We start from the raw sequence: 22,594 nt of genomic DNA, 5'->3' as shown, positions 1-22,594 counted from the left end.
ATATTCATGTATAAATCTTTGTGGAGCAAATGTTTTCATTTCTCTGAGGTAAATATCTAGGAGTGGAATGTTTGGGTAATATCATTGGTGTTTAAGAAACTTAAGAAACTGCAAATAGTTGTCCAATGTGGTTGTACCATTTCACATTTCTACCAGAAGCATAGGAGAGTTCCAGTGGCTTCACATCCTTGTCAGCACTTGGTATTGTCAGTCTTTTCAATTTGGCCATCCTTACAGATGCGTACACGTATACTGTTGAGATTTTAAGTTATGTTTTTTTGATGATTAATGATGTTCAGCGTCTTTTATGTGTTTATTGGCCATTTGTGTATATTCTTTAGTGGAGTATGTGTTCAGATGCTTTGCCTGTTTAAAAAAATTAGTTGGTTTATTGTTATAAGAGGATTATAAAAAGTATAACCTAGATACTATAATATAGTCTTGACTTAGATTTTAATGGATTTGAGTCTTGTGTTTTTAACCTGAATGTAATACCTCTCAAGAAAAAGAATAGTTTTTTCTACGTGTTCTTTATCCCCACTGCCTTTTCTAGCAATTAGGTCCAGCTCTTAGTAAATATATATTAAATGATTCTATTAAAAAAGACTGCAAAATAATAACAGGATCATTATATTAACTCAGGGAAAAACCACTAAATCCACTTAAAAAGTTATATTAAAGAGTTAAATTTTGGAGCTGTGTTTTCTTTGGGGCCTTGATAGATATGAGATGCTCTTTTAACTCTGTGGGGAAGAACCCTGTAATTCTGTAGATACTCTTTTCTTTCTATTGAGTGTTCCCTTAACGCTGTATGAAACTTTCTGCTATTGAATTTAAAAGGAAAATGTGTGTAGAAACATTTTCTTCTTTAAAGAGAGCAAGGAGCCATTTTCATACTTTCGAAATTTTGCCCAGGATAATCAAAGCATTACATGCCTCCCCCACCCTTTTTTTTTTTTTTTTTTTTAAATCTTGCTCACTCCTTTTCATTCTGTCTAATCTGGCACTTCTGTTGTTGTTGCCAGTTTGGCTCCTGACTTCTCAAAACCCCTAAGGAGAAATTGCCTCAAGTAGAGTTTAGAAACTGGGAAGCAAAAGCTCAGTAAGGTCCTAGGTTTACCTGAAAGGATCTGCTGAGGGCCCTTGTGATTTTTGAAAGGGTAGGAATGCTTGGCTTCCAGAATCTTTGCAGCTGAAAACCAAATTTCTTAACCACATATGTTTCAAAACCCAAAGATACTATAAAATAAAGGTCACTTGTGACTTCACAAATGCCATAGGTCTACTAGTAGATTTCGAGTGCAACTTCTTTCATCTGTCACTTATTCATTTCATTGCAAAACCATGAGGCCAGATTTCAGCTGAATTACTGCTTCTATGATGGCAGTAATCTCTTGCTGTCTAGGTCATGGATGATTATTTTCTGTGTTCTGTTTAGGACTGAGCAAGTTATAGCCACTCGAGGATCAGTTGAGAGTTGAAAGTGTTCTTTTTGCTTTAATTGAGGTTGTTCCATGAAAGGAAGCCAAATACCACTCAACAGGACATCCTGTGATTCCCTTAGTTTACGATGGCCAAGAACATGACTTTTTTTTTTATAAGATGATTGCTTGCTTCCTTTCCTGTTAACAAGGGAGCCCAGAACCGATGGTGTCCATTTGGCTTTAAGGACAATAACTAGCAAACAACTAAACCTCGCTCCAAAATCACCTAAAGAATTATAGGACCTGGGCTTCCCTGGTGGCGCAGTGGTTGAGAGTCCGCCTGCCGATGCAGGGGACACGGGTTCGTGCCCCGGTCCGGGAGGATCCCACATGCCGCGGAGCAGCTGGGCCCGTGAGCCATGGCCGCTGAGCCTGCGCATCCGGAGCCTGTGCTCCGCGGCGGGAGAGGCCACAACAGTGAGAGATCCGCATACCACAAAAAAAAAAAAGAATTATAAGACATAGACGAACGTCCAGGTCTTTTTATGTGAACCAACAATGATTTGGTCATTGTTTGCATTTAAGTGACTGCTGGTTCTGTTGTCCTGAAATAATAACTGAAAAAGGGAGGAAACTAGACCAAACTAGAAGTTCTAGGAATTAAATATGTTAACATAAAATCTGGAATCGGGTATATTATGGTATATCTGAACAATGAAATGTAGTGCAAGTACTACACATGAAGAAGATATGGAAAATGTTCAAAATGTGTTAAGAGAAGTAAGCTGATTAGTACAAAAATACGTGTGCATTGTATTGGTTTCCTAGGGCTGCCATAACAAATTTCCACAAACTAGGTGGCTTGATACATATTCTCTCACAGTTGTGGAGGCTGGAAGTCTGAAACGAAGGTGATGGAAGAGCTCTGCTCCCTCTGAAGGGAATTCATTCTTTTCCTCTTCTGCGTGGTTGCCCTCTGTGTCCCTTGGCTTGTAGCCGCATCACTTCAATCTCTGCTCTCTTATCACATGACTTCCTTCCCTGTGTATCTGTGTCTCTCTGGGTCTCTAAACGGTCTTCTCATAAGGACACCAGTCATTGAATTTAGGGCCCTAATGTCATCTTATCTAATTACACCTGCAAAGACTCTCTTTCCTAATAAGATCATATTCTGAGGTTTCGAGTGGACGTGAATTCCAGGGGGCACACTATTAAATCTAGTGTACGTATTTGTGTGTGTGTGTGTGTGTGTGTATGTGTGTATGTATAACTGTTTTTATAAATGTACATGTATAAAATACACACACACCCCACACACTCATATAAAAGAGGTCTTTAATTTTATTTTTATCTTTATTTTCTACTTTTTCTCTAGTGAAAATGTACTGATTTTTTAATATAAAATATTTTTAAAAATAAAAAAATAGCACTTTGACATCTACTTTTTAAAAATAGTAGTTTTTTTAAACTAGCATTCTACCTTGAAATTGTTTTCTTTGCTTCATCACACTATTATGAGATTTTTTAACCTTAATTTAAAATAGAAATTAATCCTTTGTAGCATATATACACAAAAATATATAGAGTCAATTCATATTTTTATGGTATTAATTGTGTTTATTATGCTTAGTATAACTAACACTGAAGTAAAGTAAACTAGGTCTTTGCGACTTTGGGTCAACCAGTATAATATCAGATCTTTGGTTTAAGTCTGGGGAAACACACACACACACACACACACACACACACAAGTTACAGTTGGGCTTCCCTGGTGGCGCAGTGGTTGAGAGTCCGCCTGCCGATGCAGGGGACACGGGTTCGTGCCCCGGTCCAGGAAGACCCCACATGCCGCGGAGTGGCTGGGCCCGTGAGCCATGGCCGCTGAGCCTGCGCGTCCGGAGCCTGTGCTCCGCAACGGGAGAGGCCACAACAGTGAGAGGCCCGCGTACCGCAAAAAAAAAAAAAGTTACAATTATACTCAGTTGCTGAATTCAAATTCATTTTTAAAATATGTTTTAAAGTCTCTAAGTTAAATTAATCTTAGGAACCTAGAAACTAGGCATGGGGGCAGGATGGGGAGGCACTTTGCCAAATTTCATCCATTCAAATTGACTCAAATACTGGTCAGTTTTTAACATACACATTCACTCTGGAACTCACGTCATTTACTCCCCGAATGCCTTTAGACTTTCCTGTCTCTAGTAACACCTCTATTTAGTCAAGTTGTTCATAAAGTCTTCTCATTAGTAATTTCCTTTCCCTTAATAATTTCTGAGTGCTCATCAATCAACTAACTGTTATTTTTCTGTCTTTATCCCACGTTTAACAAAACATTCCAAATTCAGCAGGGACCACAATCCCCCACGTTTGTTAAACTACAACAGTATATTAAATTTTGTCCTTTGCTCCTGGGGGGCCTCATACCATAGAACTGCAGAATCAAAACAGGAGGCTTCAATTCAAGTAACTGCTATACATCCAACTCTTTCCTAAACCCAAGGGTCTGACTGTGTATCTGCCCCTCTGGTATTTCTGTACCCGATTCAGTTTGAACATGCCACAGTTCTTATCCACTTTTTCCTCACATGCTCAGTACCTGCACTTCCTTTTGAGAATCATAGTGTTCTTACACTGATGGCTGGAAATGTTTTAACTTTTGACCTGTGAAAAGGCAGCAGATAGGAGAGTGGAGAGGTACTGCAGGTTAAGAGCGAGTGTGTGTGTGTGTGTGTGTGTGTGTGTGTGTGTGTGTGTGAACTGATTTTTGTCAGGGGCTGTTGGGTATTTTGATGCAAGTCTATCAGCCCTTTCTTCATTCTCATAAATAAATAGTAAATGAGTTTATTGGCTTAAAACAGACAAACAAACAAAACTTTAATACTCCAATACAAGGCAGATAGGATTGGTGTTTGGTTGCCCAGACAAGAGTAGCAGGAAACCAGGGAAGGGGAAAGAAGGATGAACACTGACTCTGGGGTAGAACTGTAGGCAGATAGCGGGGAGTTTATTCTCTGGCCTAAATGAATCATTTCACCTGGGAAAGGAAGTTTGGGGAATGATGGCCTGGGAAACTGGTGATGAAATAGTGCTCCAAGTTTTGATAGTATTTCCTCACTGCTACACCAGTTTGGTTGAACATGACTAATCTTAGACAGAAATTTCCATTTCCTGTGCTCATGACTTGCAGCCATCTTGGATGTAATTCACAGGATGTCCTCTGGGGTTGGGGAGTGGGTTTGAGGTACAAAGCCAATCAGTACCTTGTCAACTAAAGGTGGTATTTAAGGAGTTTAAGGAAAGAATTAAGAAGAGTGGGTGGCAAGGACAGGGCTGGGGGTATGTGGGTGTATATCATCCATTTTAGAGTTAAATTCACTGGGACATAGTTTAACACTGGCCTGTACTTCCCTTTTTCTTTTGGGCTTAATTTTATTGGTACTTCAGTTTCCATTTCCGTTTCAGAATGTTCTCGTAAATTTAAAAATGAATTTTGCCACAGTGTAAATACAGACCTTTGGATAGGCACCAGTCTCTAAGAGTGAGATACCCAGAGATCTGTGTTTGGTATTTGTTTTTTAAGAAATTGGTTTTTTTAAACACATAGTCAAGACATCAATCTGAAGCCTTTTATTATTTGAAAAAAATTATAAGCAGTAATAGTGTACGTGGTCTCTGTCCATTTTGACTAAGCTACCACAGAAAGAAAATTGAGAGACTTGAGTCCAAGATACGTAGTAACTAGAAATGCAAAACGTGGTGATTCCTAAAATATTAGCATGGCTTATATGTTACAGCTGGCAGGTTTTTGAGCCAAAACTCATTCCCAGCATTAAACTGAGTAAAACTAGTTACCCAAATCTCTCCATTTCAGGCTCTTCTTCAGGAAAACTTATGTTAAAAGTTCATTTTGGTTAAAGGGAAAATGTACAATGAGGACTAAAAAAGGAAAAATGGTTTTTATTCAAGGCCACAGTGGTATTCACACTTGGAGGTCTGTCTTCTTCTCACTTACTCTCGTGACATCATAAAACCCGAGAGCAGAAAGGGACTTGGTTGAGGGCAGGATTCCTGGAATCAGCCCTGGGTCCAGATCCCAGCTCTTGCATTTAATAACTGTGACTGGGCGAGTGCCTAACCCTCCCCGAGTCTGTGTACCTTCTCCTCCGTCATGGCAGAAATGCAGTAGCTGTCGCATAGCATTGTCGTGAAGACTAAATGAGAAGATGAGTGTTAACTACGTACCAAAGATCCAAAGAGGTTAGACACATGTGCCCAAGTTCGCCTAGCTGGTTGGTGGTAGCTCTGGGGTTAGAAGCCAGATCAGCAGTCTCATGAAGCTGAAATGTGTACAAATAGTGAGTGCGCTTTTCATCCTGGTGTTGGAGACATGAAGAATGGCATGTTTCTCTACTCCCTTCTTTGTTTTAGACAGCAGACACCAGAGTCCTTTAGTTCACTCAACCCTAATTTATCCTCACCTGACCATCTCACACAGCACTAGAGACGTGTATTGACAGTTGGCTTACATGGCATGATTTTGGGAACCCTGTAACTTTCTCCTCCCCACGAAATTCTCCCTCACATGCATCCATTCGGGTTTTATTTACTGTGCACCCACTATGTCCCAGGCACTGCTCTAGACATAGGAGACACACGGTAACAAAATGTATTCTATAAAGAACCTGCCTTCATAGAGCTAACTTCATTAGGGCAAGAGGTAGCGGACAGACAGTAAACTAACGGGATAATCACAGCTTGTGTTAGTATCACGGAGAAAAGAACAGGTGGTGGAGGAGTACCTGGAGGAGGCCACTTTAGAGTGTGGTCAGGGAGGGCTTGCTGAGAAGGTGACATTTGAGCTGAACCTGAAGCATGAGATGTAACCCATGGTGCCAAGTGCTGGGAATGACCCCTTCCTTCGCGTAAGACCTTGAGCCCCAATTATCCCTAAGGATCAGCGTTGAAGCTGTCGTCCCTCATTTGTTTTTTATTACGCGAAGTTTTCAGGAAGTCACACAGCTGAGGATGAGAAGTACCTGAGGAGGAATCAGCACCACCGAGAGCACAAAATAGTTCAGAACCGGAGGTGGGGGGCACTTCTAACAAAATTTGCCCCCCACCCGGCTTTGCCTGGTATTGGTGGTGTGTTCATGCAGTCATCACATACTCTTCTGCTACGTCTTACGCACCTGGTTTTATGCAGGGGGCATTAGCAACTGAGCATGACCGCCCACCATGGTGGCAGCAGCACCCATGCCCTGAAGGGTTGACCCGAGGTCGTGCGGGGTGGGGGAGGCTTGGGACTGGAAATGACTTAGGATCATGGGAGAGAGCTAAGGTCAGGGTGAGAAGGAACAGGGCCAAGTAGGGCTAGGAAAGTTAAACAGAAGGCATATGGTCCAGATCGAGTGGATGTACCCGGAGCCAAGTTGAGGAGGGGCGGGGGGACTGGGCAAAAGTTGGTGCCCTGAGGAGGCCAGCCAAGCCTGTGGCATGGGAATGAGCTCTGGGTCATTGAAGTTATTTTCAGAGCATGGACCAAGCCACTCACTGTTTGAAACAGATGGACATTTAGGCAAATGTAATCAGTTATAATCAGTTGCATTTCTGACCATATGGCGTGTGTGTGTGTGTGTGTGTGTGTGTGTGTGTATGTGTGCTTATGGCTTTAAACTTTTTGCTTCCGTTATACGCAGTTGAATTTCATTCATGTCCGTGAATGTTATGAATGCCACAAAAAACTTTTAGAATTCCCAAATTTCTTCACTCCTTGGATAAGAGCCAAGTTTCCAAGTCATTTCAGGGCCGTAGCAATTGACTGTTAATTCTGAATTTAAAAACCCAAACCCTTTATATGCTGGGTTTTTTTTTTTTTAACAAATCAATTAATATTTTACTTAGCATGCAATTTTAACACATTGAATAAATGAACACAAATCGTCTATGTCTTTCATCATTCAGCATGACCTCAAAATCTCAGACAAGCTAAACAACCACTCTCTGGACCTTAGGGGGTGGAGCCATGCAGGAGTGTTTTTTTGTTTTGTAATTTATTGAAGTCTAGTTGATCTACAATGTTGTGTTAGTTTCAGGTGTACAGCAAAGTGACTCCGTTATACGTGTATGCTATCTTGAAAATTGCATTTCTGTTTCATCTCCTTACGATATTGGGGGTAGCCAAGCTAAGGAGCCACCTACTGAATAGTACCTGGTGGGGTTCACGCAGATATCCACGAGGCTGTTAAGTGGAGGTTGATTTTCAAGGCTAGTTAGAGAGTCTCCTTTTGCAGGCGGTTGGAGAAATCTGTTGTAATCATATTCTGTTTTTAAAAAATAGTCCTTGGAATACTTGGTGGTGTGGCAGGAAGGAGCTTGATCTCTGTTTTTAAAAGGAACAGTTAATGGTAGATGGGATGGACACCCTGCAAAAGGGTATTATTTTCTGTTCATTCTCTCTGGGAGATGGCAATGATTAGCTGGAGGTAGGACCTCTGATTGTGAGACGACATGGAGCTTTGCGCCACAATTAAAAGCATTATCATCAAGCAGTGGATGATAACGAAGGGCACGTTAATAGTCGCAATCGTAGGCCGCTTGGAAGAGCCTGGAATAAAGAGCAGGCTAATGTGCCCTCTGATAAAACTCATTTTATGCAATGTTTCTCTAAGCAGCTTAGTATTAAAGTTCTTTTACACTGGTTTTCTGCACTAGCTCTAAATGGTGAATAGCCTAATTTCGAGGAAAAATGAGTATATTTCACATCCTGTGTTTTAATAAAATATATGCATTTTATAATTGTGGGTGTATCTTGATGCTTCTCTGCTGTCCTTGTCTAAAGTTAGTACTGCACCCAGGCCTCTGCCCCCGCTGAGCTCTCTGGGGAGGGTTGGTGCCTGGAAGAGTCCGTTTTGCGTTGTCTGTCTCATCCCATAAGACAGTCGTAGAGCCCTGTAAAAATAAAACAGATGCACATCTGCCCACGATGGCTTAAGTGTGTTATTATTACCTGAAGACAATAAATGACCCCTGAAATTCCCCTCCCAGCCCTAGAGTCCATGCAGCCATCAATTATTCCACAAGTTAAGTGGACGCCTTAATACCCAATTTTCAATGAAACTCAGTACAGTTTCCAGAATGTCTCTCCAGGGAGATTTCATCTTGTCAGTGTTTGTCTTTCAGAGACCCTCTGTGACTCCAGCTTCCCTCCATCCTGATCTCCCTCCCCAACCAAATACTGTCCCCCTGCCCCCATATTCTGGGTCGCAAATAAAGAGCAAATGATGAATCGAGAATTATCTGGAGATACTCTTTCTTTGGTGAGATGTTTAAATCCTCCCCCTCACGGTATTGAATCTGGAGAATGAATTATGCACAGCTGAAAGGCGGAGAAGTTTCTGGTTCAGGGGACACTTACCAGTTACTCCCAACGGATGCCCAGTTCATTATCAGGGACGGCCACAGGGATTTCACATCAGCCTTTTGTGAGGAGGGAGCCAGGAAGCAGACACTCACGCAGAATCTATTTCTGTTGTTACAAAGCTTTGCAGAGGAAAACTCTGACATTTAAGTGAGTGTCTGCCATTGGGACCCAATCTCTTCATCCCCCCTCAGGTTGATGAACGACTTTTGGAGTTCCTTCCTTTGTCTCCATATTTAATCAGTGGGTATAAATATACACTTCTTGGGCTTCCCTGGTGGCGCAGTGGTTGAGAGTCCGCCTGCCGATGCAAGGGACACGGGTTCGTGCCCCGGTCCGGGAGGATCCCACATGCCGCGGAGCGGCTGGGCCCGTGAGCCATGGCCACTGAGCCCGCGTGTCCGGAGCCTGTGCTCCGCAACGGGAGAGGCCACAGCAGTGAGAGGCCCGCGTATAGCAAAAATATATATATATATATACACTTCTTTTCTTCAGTGTATATTTACAGGTTACTTTAGAAAGATGCCACTTGTAAGAGAAGGAAATAATTCATTTTTAGATCAGTGATTGTCTTGATCTCTTTTTAAACTCTTATCATAATACTTGTGGGTCCATAGAAGTGTTTGCAAAATGGCTATTTCTGTTAGGATGACGCCCCCCCCCCCCAAATTTCTTTCTGAGTAAAAAGCCACATTTACGAGTGTGTTTGAAATAATGCACCTCCCTTTACCTAGTATGTAGGAACAGGCCAACCTTGACAATGTTAAAAAATATGAACCAAAGAACAGCCCTGTGGGAAGGGAATTAAAGGTGAGGCCTTGACCTAGACCAAGTGTAAGTCCAGTGATTGGTAAAGAAAGTGTTCTTGGGACTCACAGGTACTTCTACACCTTGACATATATGGAGACTTAAGAGCCGTTTTGGCCAGCAGGACATGGCTTCCTACGAAGCATTGATACCTTTAGACGTAACTTAAGAAACCACTCAGATTATAGATTATTAATGGACTTCAGAAATCCTTATGTGCCCAAGCTCAAAGATGTGTTTCCCAGGTGAAAGAAAAATGCCATTATTCTTCATACCTCTTTTCCAGTCTGTTCTTTGTTTTGTAACTGGGTAGAGGGTAGATTGCATGTGTCGGTCTTAGGCTGGTGGAGGTGGATTACTTCCCCCAGTGAAAATACAGATTGTTATGAGAGAGAGAGAAGAAAGATGGTCACAGACATGAGTATAGTTGTCAGTTGTCAGCGCAAAATTGTGTGAACAGAGTATATTGCCATGGGGGGGGGGGGCGGTGAATTTACAGAACATTTTATATTGAACATGAAATTTCCAGTTGTGTATAGACTCCTTTAGGGAATGAAATAAAGAAAGTAACTTAAGTCAGGGTGTGTGGGGTGGGGTGGGGGAGCGGGGGGGGGGTTGGCTTTTAAAGGTTCAGCTTCAAAATGCGTTTGGGGTAAATCAAAGCCAAACAGAGCCTACTTACAGAGCAGCAGACAGAAGTCAACCACTTACAGAAGGCAGTTCTTCTGCAGATGGTCGTGTCTAAACTTGGGAATTCTGGCAAACTCAGACGATAGTTGTGAAAAAAAAAATCAAAATCAAAATAGGTTCCATATGCCTCAGTCCCAAAATTAATTTCTCAAGCCCCTCTCCTTACAGCCACGCACCCAAAACAGCATCAGAGCCAGGGTCCTGAGACACCTGGTTTATTGTGAGCCCTGCTGAAAAAACACTGCGTTTTCCTCCAAATGGAGTGATCAGTCATGTTTCCCCTTAAATGTACACAGTGTGGCTGTGGTCTATTGGTAAGGGTGGGGCGGAGAGATGAAATGAATTACATAAGAAATAATTCCAGTTGAAGGGCACCTATAATGCTAGCTATGACATTTTACGTGTTTGCTACATTTTGAAGAGACACTCCTCTGGAATAATGAATAAACCTTGCCCAGTTTGTTCTTGGACACAGCTGTGGACTATTTTGTAACTGGTTTAGGGGCCCATGACTAGTAAGGTGGTAGAATCCATGTTTTGGTTTCCACGGTTCGGGGCTTGCCAAGTCTTTATCCAGGCTTTGTTCAGTAGGCGAGCTCAAGTCTCAGTCCATAAAATTCCTTTTGTTTCAGTAGCAGAAATGTAATTTCTCATTTCTATGGCTGAGCGACTGCTGCAAGGCATAAACTTGCCGTACGTTTCCTGCCCGCACCCCCAAGTGCTGAATACAAGATTGAAATGGGGCAAAATCAACACACTGGCCCTCAGCCTGAGGCTGGCCTTTTTCTGAAGTCACATGTGTCAGTGGTCACTATCCACAGACAAGCCAGAAATACGACTTCACCTGCTCGAGGTATGAAGGGATTTTCATTTTTCTGTGTTTTTGTTTCTCTCACTTGTAAAAATAAAATATATATACATACATATATATATATACACACACACACATATATATATATATAGAGAGAGAGAGAGAGAGAGAGAGAGCCAGCTTCCCAGAAGAGAGAGAGAGAGTGCCAGCTTCCCAGAAAGGTATTTGGACATTCACAGAAATTGTGTAAACTATATGCTGATTATTGGTTTACTTTCAAGAAGAAGCAATGGATGCAAATTCATTTTGTAAAATTTATTTTATTGAAGTATAGTTGATTTACAATGTTGTGTTAATTTCTGCTGTGCAAATTCATTTTAAAATAAAATTTCAATGCCATTTTCAAAATATGTGACCCAGAGACTGACATGCCAGAAAATTGTCCCTTACCTACTGCTCTCAGTGCTTTTGTACTTACCAGGTTTTAAACACATAGTGATCTGGTTAAAGTTCCGACTGAAAGCCACAAATAAGAGGACAGTGCTTTGACTTCCTTTTTTACAAGGATGACAATGAGAGAAATGCTTGTTCTAAAGAACAGATGTCAGGTCATCGAAGAATAAACAGTTATTTCTGTGGAAGATATAACGCTGAAGATCCAAACAGAATAAACCATGCACAGTGCATTGGCTCCTTATTCTGTAGCATTCGGTATTACCTTACCTTTCGTAGCCACTTACTTTGCTTGCCTGAGTCTCTGGAAATTACTCAGTACATTTTAAAAAAATTAATATTTCAAAGTGTTTTAATTCATACCTTCAAAAGGACTAGGAATCCACATTTGTCAGGGAAGAATACCGTTCCTGACCGGCTCCCCTCATGGGATTTTTTCAAGAATCAAAACGGAAGCATGGAATCACTTTAACTCTAAAATGATAGAAAACTTCCTTTTGTTATCCACACAACACTTCTGAAGAATAAGCAGGGACCAGTACTTTCACCTTTATATTGTAATATAGGTTGACATCCAGGAAATTACAAGGAAATCTTCAGATTCTAGTGGATATCTACAGAAGAGCTAAGACTGTTAAACTCCACCAACCCTGAGTTTAACATTTAGAAAAATATAAATTTTCTTCTACAAACTGTTGAGTCAACTTGAATAATTTAGGCTTGAAGGTATTGAAGTTGCACCTGTAGAAAGAAAAAGTTTTCTTTTTTCTGAAGGAATTAGGGGGAGAAAAAAGTGGATGGGCAGAGCAGGAATAGAATTCTTTTTCCACGTTAGCTGCCCCCTGACTTACTAGAGGTTGGGAAGAGCACTTCCCTCTCCGCAGAGAGAGAATCAGGACTCAGCTCTCCCTCCTAAAACCTGAAGGTGCCACACATTTGGATGGGGAACTAATAAAGGGAGTGAGAGATAACCACAAAGTGAAATGAATTTAGAAGTATCTTGGTAAAATTCGGAGCAAGATCGATGATAAGAATATTCTAATCAGCATGGATGGTAAATAGAAATTAACTGTGTTGAGTCCATTGCTGTTAATTTGAAGTAGGTATGGAAATCTATTTAATGTGTTGTTAATGTTTTATTTTAGAAAATGTAAGGAACTGTTCCTAACCTTGACTGGTTCACCCTTACTCTGTCCTCTATCCTAGTTTTCCCACAGGTCCCTTAACAATGGTTGTTTTTACTGCAGGGTTTCTAGGGATTGCAGTTGTGTCAGATGGAGATGGGGATGTGGTAGAGGTTAGAGTGGTGAGTCTAGTAACTAATTAACTGGAGTATTCATAAAGCAAAAATCAGGTGCTATTCCACTGTTTACCTGGTCATCTTAATGAGCTCCTTGAAGGCAGATAATGCTTTGCTTGCTGTTGTGAGCCGACTGTCTTGATATGAAAGGATTGTTGTCCTTTGGTGAACGTTGTCAATAAAGGTGCAGAAAAGAGTGTGATTCATCGACAGAACCTGCAGCAAATGACTTGCTTCCTTGTTCTTATGGATTTTTTAAAAGCTATCATAACTCTTCTACCTGCCCTTTGGTTGTACCTTTCTTTCTATTTAACCACAGAACATCTTTACTCACTTATATATGGATTATCTTTCTAAAACACAGATCTGATTGTGTCTGTCCCACTTTGCGTTTAGTTTTGTTTTTAAGTCATCTAGAGCAAAAATTTCATCCCAACTTGGCTTAATGCCATCTGGCACAATTCTGGGCCTTGGTGCCTCCTCCTCCATCAATACATCGCCTGGTAAAGCAAAAGCTTCTCACTACTGCCTATAGGCAAAGCCATTAGAAAAGTACGCGAACTGCCAAAAGTTATGCCAGTATGTGAAAATTATACCAGACTGTCCAAAACACTTAAAATTTTGAATTTTTTTCTGAGGTTTTATGTAATATACATTGTTGATTTTAAAAATTGACTAGTAACTAAAAGCAAATGGTTTTGTTTACTAAGTGATAGACTAAAGAAAACAGTGGAAGTTATTAACCAAAAAATGAAAAACCTTTTAATAATGTTATGGAAAAGCAGTTACTGTAGTCACATTATCTGGGATGTCAGTGACATGAGTTTTTTTAGATCTTCAGGGCAAGAGAATCTAGAGACAAGGGTGCTTCTGGGGATGGGTGGATATTTATTTTTATACCTATATGTGACCGCCTGGAGGGGTGGGATAGGGAGGGTGGGAGGGAGGGAGACACAAGAGGGAAGAGATATGGGAACATATGTATATGTATAACTGATTCACTTTGTTATAAAGCAGAAACTAACACACCATTGTAAAGCAATTATGCCCCAATAAAGATGTTTAAAAAAAAAAAGTAGGCAAAGCAATATGTAGAAAAATCGAGAAATTAAAACATGTTAACAATTAAAAAATAATAATAATAAAATCTTAGCACTTTAAGTAAAAAGCAGATTTTTGTTGCTTTAGGATTAATAAGAATTCCAAACACAACTGTTTCATAAATGTATAGATTTTTGTGTAAAACCCGTAAGACTAGATTTTTCTGTCCTATATAGTCGTGCTTAAAAATATTATCTCTAAATACCATTTGTGACCAAAGGAATAAGGAATCCTTGGAGAAATGACTGGTTTTAGGTCTAAGGCAGCAAAGGTACAAGTCAAGCCTGAAGCATTTTGTCATACCAGAAAGCAGGGAAGTTAGCAAAGACTACTAGGATCTTCTCAAAAGAACCTAGAAACCAGTTTGAATAAAGGCATAAACTGCATTGGATTGAAACGTATCAAATGTGTTTAAATCCATGAGTTCATAATTACACTTAAAAAATAAAAACCTCATTGGTCGTGTTTGGAGAATATTAGGAACTTACCTCATTGTTTTGAAAATCTGTAAATAAAAGGAAAGAATCGGGCATCTATCTTGCCTTTCCTATATGCTCAGTATCTCAAAGGGCAAATTTCTGTTTGTAGAATTATTCTAGCTAATAAATCAAGAATGAATAGAAGAAAAGAGAGAGGATTCAAATAAACAAAATAAGAAATGAAAGAGGAGAAATAACAACCAATACTGCAGAAATACAAAAAATCATAAGAGAATAGTATGAACAATTATATGCCACCAGATTGGACAACCTAGAAGAAATGGACAAGTTTCTAGAAACATACAGCTCACCCAAACTGAATCAAGAAGAAGTAGATAATTTGCACAGACCGATCACTAGAAGTTAAATAGAATCTGTAATTTAAAAAACTCCCTGAAAACACAAGTCCAGGACCAGATGTCTTCACTGGGGAATTCTACCAAACATGCAAAAAAGAACTTATACTGATCCTTCACAGATTCTTCCAAAAGACTGAAGAAGAGGGAACACTCCCTAAGTCATTCTATGAAACCACCATCACCCTGATGCCAAAACCAGACAAAGACACTACCAAAAAAGAAAATTACAGGCCAATATCTTTGATGAATGTAGATGAGGAAATCCTCAACAATATATTAGCAAACTGGATCCAACAACACATGAAAAGGATCATACACCATGATCAAGTTGGATTCATCCTAGGGTCATGAGGATGGTTCAACATGTGCAAATCAATTAGTGTGATACACCACATCAACAAAAGAAAAGACAAAAACCACATGATCATTTCAATAGATGCAGGGAAAGTATTTGATGAAATTCAACATCCATTCATGATAAAAACTCTCACCTAAATGGGTATAGAGGGAACGTATTTCAACATAATAGAAGCTATTTATGACAAACCCACAGCCAACATGACACTCAACAGTGAAAAGCTGAAAACCTTTCCACTAAATTCTGGAACAAGGCAAGGTGCCCACTCTCACCACTTCTATTCAACATAGTATTGGAAGGCCTAGCCACAGCAGTTGGACAAGAAAAAGAAATAAAAGTCCAATTGGAAGGGAAGTGATACAATTGTCATTATATGCAGATGACATGAAACTCTCTATAGAAAACCCTAAAGACTCCACACAAAAACTATTAGAACTGATAAACAAATTCAGCAAGGTATCAGGATACAAGATTTATATACAGAAATCTGTTGTGCTTTTTTACACTAATAATGAAGTATCAGAAAGAGAAAGAAAAAGAAATCCCTTTTAAAATTGCATCAAAAATAAAAAGACTTAGGAATAAAACTGACCAAGGAGGTTAGAGACTTACAGGCTAAGAGCTATAAAACATTGATAAAGGAAATTGAAGATCATTCAAAGAAATGGAAAGGTAGCTCATGCTCTTGGATTGGAAGAATTAATATTATTAAAATGGCCATACTACCCAAAGCAATCTACAGGTTTAATGCCATCCCTATCAAATTACCCATGACATTTTTCACACAACTAGAACAAATAATCCTAAAACTTATATGGAATCACAAAAGACCCAGAATTGCCAAAGCAATCCTGAGGAAAAAGAACAAAGCTGGAGGCATAACCCTCATGGATTTCAGACAATACTACAAAGCTACAGTAATCAAAACAGTGTGGTATTGGCACAAAAACAGACATATGGATCAATGGAACAGAATAGAGAGCCCAGAAATAAACCCATATACCTACGGTTAACTAGTGTTCGACAAAGGAGGCAAGAATATAAAATGGAGAAAAGACAGTCTCTTTAGCAAGTGGTGTTAGGAAAGCTGAACAGCCGCATGTAAATCAGTGAAGTTAGAACACTCTCTTACACCATACACAAAAATAAACTCAGACTTTCCTGGTGGTGCAGTGGTTAAGAATCTCCCTGCCAATGCAGGGGACACGAGTTCAAGCCCTGGTCCAGGAAGATCCCACATGCCACAGAGCAACTAAGCCCGTGCGCCACCACTACTGAACCTGTGCTCTAGAGCCTGCGAGCCACAACTACTGAGCCCACGTGCCACAACTACTGAATCCCATGCACCTAGAGCCTGTACTTTGCAACAAGAGAAGCCACTGCGATGAGAAGCCCGTGCACCACAACGAAGAGTAGGCCCCGCTCACCACAATTAGAAAAAGCCCACACACAGCAACAAAGACCCAACGCAGCCAAAAATAAATAAATAAATTTATAAAAAATAAATAAACCCAAGATGGCTTAAAGACTTAAATATAAGATGTGACACTATAAAGCTCTTAGAAGAGAATATAGGCAAAACATTCTCTGACATAAATCGTAGCAATACCTTCTTAGATCAGTCTCCTAAGGTAATAGAAGTAAAAGCAAAAATAAACAAATGGGACCTAATCAAACTTATAAGCTTTTGCACAGCAAAGGAAACCATAAACAAAATGAAAATACAATGGGAGAAAAGATTTGCAAACAATGCAACTGACAAGGGCTTAATTTCCTAAATATACAAACAGCTCATGTAGCTCAATATCAAAAAACAAACAACCCAATACAAAATGAGCAGAAGATCTAAATAGACATTTCTCCAAAGAAGACATATAGATGGCCAATAGGCACATGAAAAGATGTTCACCATTGTTCATTATTAGAGAATTGCAAGTCAAAACTACAATTAGGTACCACCTCACACTGGTCAGAATGGCCATCAACAAGAAGTCTACAAATAATAAATGCTGGACAGGGTGTAGGGAAAAGGGAACCCTCCTACACTGTTGGTGGGAATGTAAATTGGTGCAGCCACTATGGAGAACAATATGGAGGTTCCTTAAAAAACTAAAAATAAAGTTACCATATGATCCAGCAATAACACTCCTGGGCATATGTCCAGGAAAGAGGAAAACTCTAATTCGAAAAGATCCATGGACCCCATTGTTCATAGCAGCACTACTTATAATAGCCAAGACATGGAAGCAACCTAAGTGTCCATCGACAGGTGTGGGGGTGTGTGGGGGGCTGTGTGGGGGTGTGTGTGTATAAAATGAAATATTACTCAGCCATAAAAAATGAAATAATGCCATTTGCAGCAACATGGATGGAGCTAGAGATTATCACACTAAGTGGAGTAAGTCTGACAGAGAAAGACAAATATCACATGATGTCACTTACATGTGGAATCTAAAAAAAAAAAATGCAACTGAACTTATTTACAAAACAGAAACATACTCACAGACATGGAAAACAAACTCATGGTTACCAAAGGGAAAAGGGGCAGGGGGAGGGATAAATTAGGAGTTTGGGATTAACATGTACACACTAGTAAGTATAAAATAGATAAACGACAGGGACCTACTGTAGAGCACAGGGAAATATATTCAATAACTTGAAATAACCTATAATGGAAAAGAATCTGAAAAGAATACATAGGGATATATATGTATGTATGTATGACTGAATCACTTTGATGTATACAACATTATAAATCAACTATACTTCAATTTAAGAAAAAAGAATGAATAATAGAATATCACTTTGAAGTCTCTAAAGAGTTGTTGGACCTAGGCAGATACCATCAATGGCTAACTATATCACTTAAGGAGTCAATCAGACAGTATGTGTCTCCTGATGGAAGTTGAAACACTGCATGAAATAGTCTTGTCCCCTCTCCTCCATTAGAACTTGAATCAGAGCAAGCTTCTAGGTCAAATTACCAGTTTCTGGGAATACAAGGGAGAGAAGAATATGTTAAAAGGCACCAATGGAATGCAGCGAGAAAAATCTAGATTGTGGAAATTCTACAAGACAAACAACCCATTCCTTCAATAACAGTTTTTTTAAATGCAAGGGAAATATTAGAAATGGAGAAGAAACCTCTAGATAAAAGAAAGTACATATCAAAGAATCACAATGTATGAATTTTATTTGAATTCAGATTCAAACAAATTGAAACAATTATAATGCATATTTGATGGTATTAAGAAATTTTATTTTTAGGTATGATAATGCTGTTGTTTTGTTTTCTTTTTAATGTCCTTATCTTTTAGAGACACATACAAAAATACTTAGAGGTGAGATCATATAATGCTTGGCATTTACTTCAAAGTAATCTGGCTTGGGAGATGGAGGGTGGGAGGATGGGAGTGTTGATGGGAATATAAATGAAACAAGATTGGCCAAGTATAGATAATTGTTGAAACCAAGAAGTGAACACAACTGATTTGTTATTCTGTTCTCTCTCCTTTTGCATATATCAGAAAACTTTCAAAATAGAAGTGTATATATATATATATACACACACATTTTATAAAAAATTATGTGTGGTATAATTGTACAAAATTAGTAAAATTGCAAAATTTCAACCAGATTTAAATATTAAAAAGAATTTGTTACCACTGTACACCTATTAGAATGGCCAAAGTCCAAAATACTGACAATACCAAATTTTGGTGAGGATATGAAGCAATAGGAACTTTCCTTTATTTATTTATTTATTTTATTTTATTTTTTGGCTGCGTTGGGTCCCCGCTACTGCGCGTGGGCCCCCTCCAGCAGCGATGAGTGGGGGCCACCCTTCGCCGCTGGTGCGCAGGCCTCCCACCGTGGTGGTCTCCCCTGCTGCAGAGCACGGACTCCAGGTACGCGGGCCCACAGTCGTGGCTCACGGGCTTCAGAGCGCAGGCGCACGGGCCTAGTTGCTCCGTGGCATGCGGGATCCCCCCCAGACCAGGGATCCATCCTGTGTCCCGTGCACCGGCGGGCGGATTCTCAACCACTGCGCCACCAGGGAAATCCCAGAACTTTCTCTTTTTTTTAATGTTCATAATGACTTTATTTATAATAGCCCCAAACTGTAAACAACCCAAATGTCCATCAACAGGTAAATGAATAAACAAACTCAATATATACATACAATGGAACACTACTCAGCAATGAAAAGGTGTGAACTACTGATATACAGTGCAGCATGGATCTCACGGTTTTATGAAAGAAGCCATACAAATGTATATACTATGTGATTCTATTTATAGAAAATTCTAGAAAATGCAAACTAGTCTATAGTAACTTTCATTCATTGCTGTTGGGAATGCAAAACGGTGCAGCAACTTTGCAAGACAGTTTGGTAATTTCTTATAAAATTGAACATACTCTTACCATTGCAACCCATTAGTCATGCTGTTTGGTATTTACCCAAATGAATGAACACTTATAAAAACCTGCACATGTATATTTGTAGCAGCTTTATTCATAATTGCCAAAACTTGATGGCAACCAAGATGTCTTTCAGTAGGTGAGTGGTACATTGAGACAGTGCAGTATTATTCAGCGCTAAAAAGAAGTGAGCTCTCAAGCCATGAAAAGGCATGGAGGCACTTTAAATGTGCATTACTGAAGGAAGCCAGTCTGTGGTTCCAACTATGCGACATTCTGGAAAAGGTAAAACTATGGAGACATTAAAAGAAATCAGTGTTTTCCAGGAATGGTGGGAGGGAGGGATGAATCAGCAGAGCACAGAGGATTTTTAGGGCACTGAAGCTATTCTGTATGGTACTACAGTGGTGGATACACGGCACTGTACATTCGTCACAGCCTGCACAATGTATAACACCAAGAGTGAACCTAATGTAAACTATGGAACCTGGGTGATAATGTATCATTGTAGGTTCACCAATTTTAACACGTACCAGCCGGTTGGGGAGATTGGAGGGGACCAGTGGAGGACAGGGGGGTATGTGGGAAAACTCTGTACATTCCACTCAATTTTGCAGTGAACCTAAAGCTGCTCTAAAAAATAAAGTTTATTAATTAAGAAAAGGAGACCAATTACACCAAACTCTAGCTATCAAAGCATTTTAAGCAAAACAAACCTTTTCTGTTACCTTTTCTATGGCCAATGTGTGCTCCTCCTGCGAAAAGTTGGGGGAAATAGTAAGTGTCATGAAATGGTCAGAAGGAGTATATTAACAATCATAGCTGAAAGGAAGACTTGTGCAGTCAGGCAGGACTTCCAGATTATCCAAATACTTTTTGTATATATTTTTTTTTCAAGACTTTATCCAAAGCTTTTAGAGACTGATAGAGATTATCAGGTGAGGACTTTTCTTCTTCTTTTTTTTTTAATAAATTTATTTATTTATTTTTGGCTGTGTTTGATCTTCATTGCTGCACGCAGGCTTTCTCTAGTTGCGGCGAGTGGGGGCTACTTTTCACTGCGGTGTGCGGGCTTCTCATTGTGGTGACTTCTCTTGTTGTGGAGCATGGGCTCTAGGCACGCGGGCTTCTGTAGTTGTGGCATGTGGGCTCAGTAGTTGTGGCGCACAGGCTTAGCTGCTCCGCGGCATGTGGGATCTTCCCGGACCAGGGCTAGAACCCATGTCCCCCGCATTGGCAGGTGGATTCTTAACCACTGTGCCACCAGGGAAGTCCCAAGGATTTTTTTTCTAATGGAGTGTATTTGTAACCTGTTTCTAAAGTGAATTTCCTTTTCTCTAAAGCTGATAAAAAATATTCACTTTCTTTTTTTTTTTTTTTTTTTTGCCTGGGCCGCATGGCTCATGGGATCTTAGTTCCCCATCCAGGGATAGAACCCAGGCCCTTGGCAGTCAGAGCGTGGAGTCCTAACCACTGGACCACCAGGGAATTCCCCAACTTACCTTCTAAGTGACTCACTAAATTACATGAGAGATTAGGAATCTCAGAACCTGAAGAACATTTGAGTCAAGTTGAGGGAGACAAAAAATGATCCTGCACGAACAATATATGAGATTTAACCATATTATAGCAAACACGTAGAACAGAGACAAAGGGAAGAGAAAGGGCTTAGCCAGAGCAGGACTTTTACAAGCCTTAGAGTTCTGTCAGGGATCCAGAGCTTGAATGGATGTCTGTCATCTTTCTGAGTTACTTTTTTCCTTGTAGGTAAATAAACTTTGTTTGTTTTTTCTAGCTGGGGAATGGCAGTCAACGTGTATTCTACCTCGATAACCCAGGAGACTATGAGCCGACATGACATCATTGCCTGGGTTAATGACATAGTGTCTCTAAACTACACGAAAGTGGAACAGCTTTGTTCAGGTAAGAGACCCTTTTAAGTATTTACATAAACGTTTACTCCCTATCGTGTGGAATGGGATTCTGTGGACCACAGATGATGTATTTTGGATAGGAAAAAATATATGTATCCGTATTGATATGTAATTAAAGGGGGAAAGCCCAGATATAACTGAAGAACATATGGGGAAAATGATGGCCACCTAAGAGCATCGAGCCTCCACGACACATGTTATGAATGGTCTCGCTTAAGCTCTGTAACTGGTCTCCCAGCCTCTTCTCCGTCACTCCCTGTCAGCCACCACATGTCTCCTCCTAATATGCAGATTGGGTCCTGCAACACCTCTCCTTAAAAACCTTCCAGGCTGCACATTGTCCTTCCTACAGGATAAAATCCACTCCTTGATGTGGCTGATAAGGTCCTTTCTGTTCTGGCTGCAACGCATCTCCTTGGTGTCATCATCCTCCACATCTCTCTCCCCTGTGCCTCAGTCCCACAAAATACTCTTTGTTCCCTAAAGACTCCTTCCCTTTTGCGTCCCACAGCTTTTTTTCAGTCTCCCTTTGCCCTTCTTTTTATTTGCAGTAAAATCTAATTCACACTTTAAAATCCAACTCGGTTGTCACCCCCCCCCAAGGGTTCCCCAGGTCTCCCAGGCTCCACAGTGTTCATGGAGCGCTGTGCCCACCCTTGCAGAATAATGCATGCCACACTGCGTTGGAAGGTCCAGCTCTTACTCCCCCGAAGGTACCCAGAGCCCTTGAGGACAGGACTGTGTTTCATCCTTTGTCATGTGTCGGCGGTGGCACCCTGCCTGCCTGCTATAAAGTAGGTCTGCAGGAAATGCGTATTGAGCTAAACTTGTTTTTAAAAAAAAAAAAGATTTGACTTTAATGATAAAGTAGGAGCTTGTTAAAGAACATGTCACTAGTAAAGTAATTCATTCTTAGGTTAGAGTATTTATCAAAGAAATAGTCTTCCTTCGGGAACAGAAAGTATTTTCTTCTTGTGAACTAACAGGTAAGAGATTTCCTCTCTGCCTCTGGCTCTGACCGGATATGGTGTTACTAGAA

General features: G+C 40.2%; 1 protein-coding gene across 4 annotated transcripts in view; it reads left to right on the top strand.

Annotated features, from left to right (window-relative positions):
* Positions 1 to 22,594, top strand: part of MAPRE2 (microtubule associated protein RP/EB family member 2) — a 162,243-nt gene that overhangs the window by 71,162 nt on the left and 68,487 nt on the right. For 3 of the 4 annotated variants that reach the window (XM_060310151.1, XM_030876524.2, XM_030876523.2), the window contains one exon: positions 21,417 to 21,544. The exons of the other annotated variant lie outside the window; for it this stretch is intronic. In XM_060310151.1, the coding sequence (XP_060166134.1) occupies positions 21,424 to 21,544 (121 nt within the window). In that variant the 5' untranslated portion in view covers positions 21,417 to 21,423. The remainder of the gene's footprint in view (positions 1 to 21,416; positions 21,545 to 22,594) is intronic. 4 annotated transcript variants of the gene reach the window in all.

This window comes from Globicephala melas, chromosome 13 (genome assembly GCF_963455315.2).
Source record: "Globicephala melas chromosome 13, mGloMel1.2, whole genome shotgun sequence".
NCBI lineage: Eukaryota > Metazoa > Chordata > Mammalia > Artiodactyla > Delphinidae > Globicephala > Globicephala melas.
This window is presented reverse-complemented; position numbering and strand designations above follow the sequence as displayed.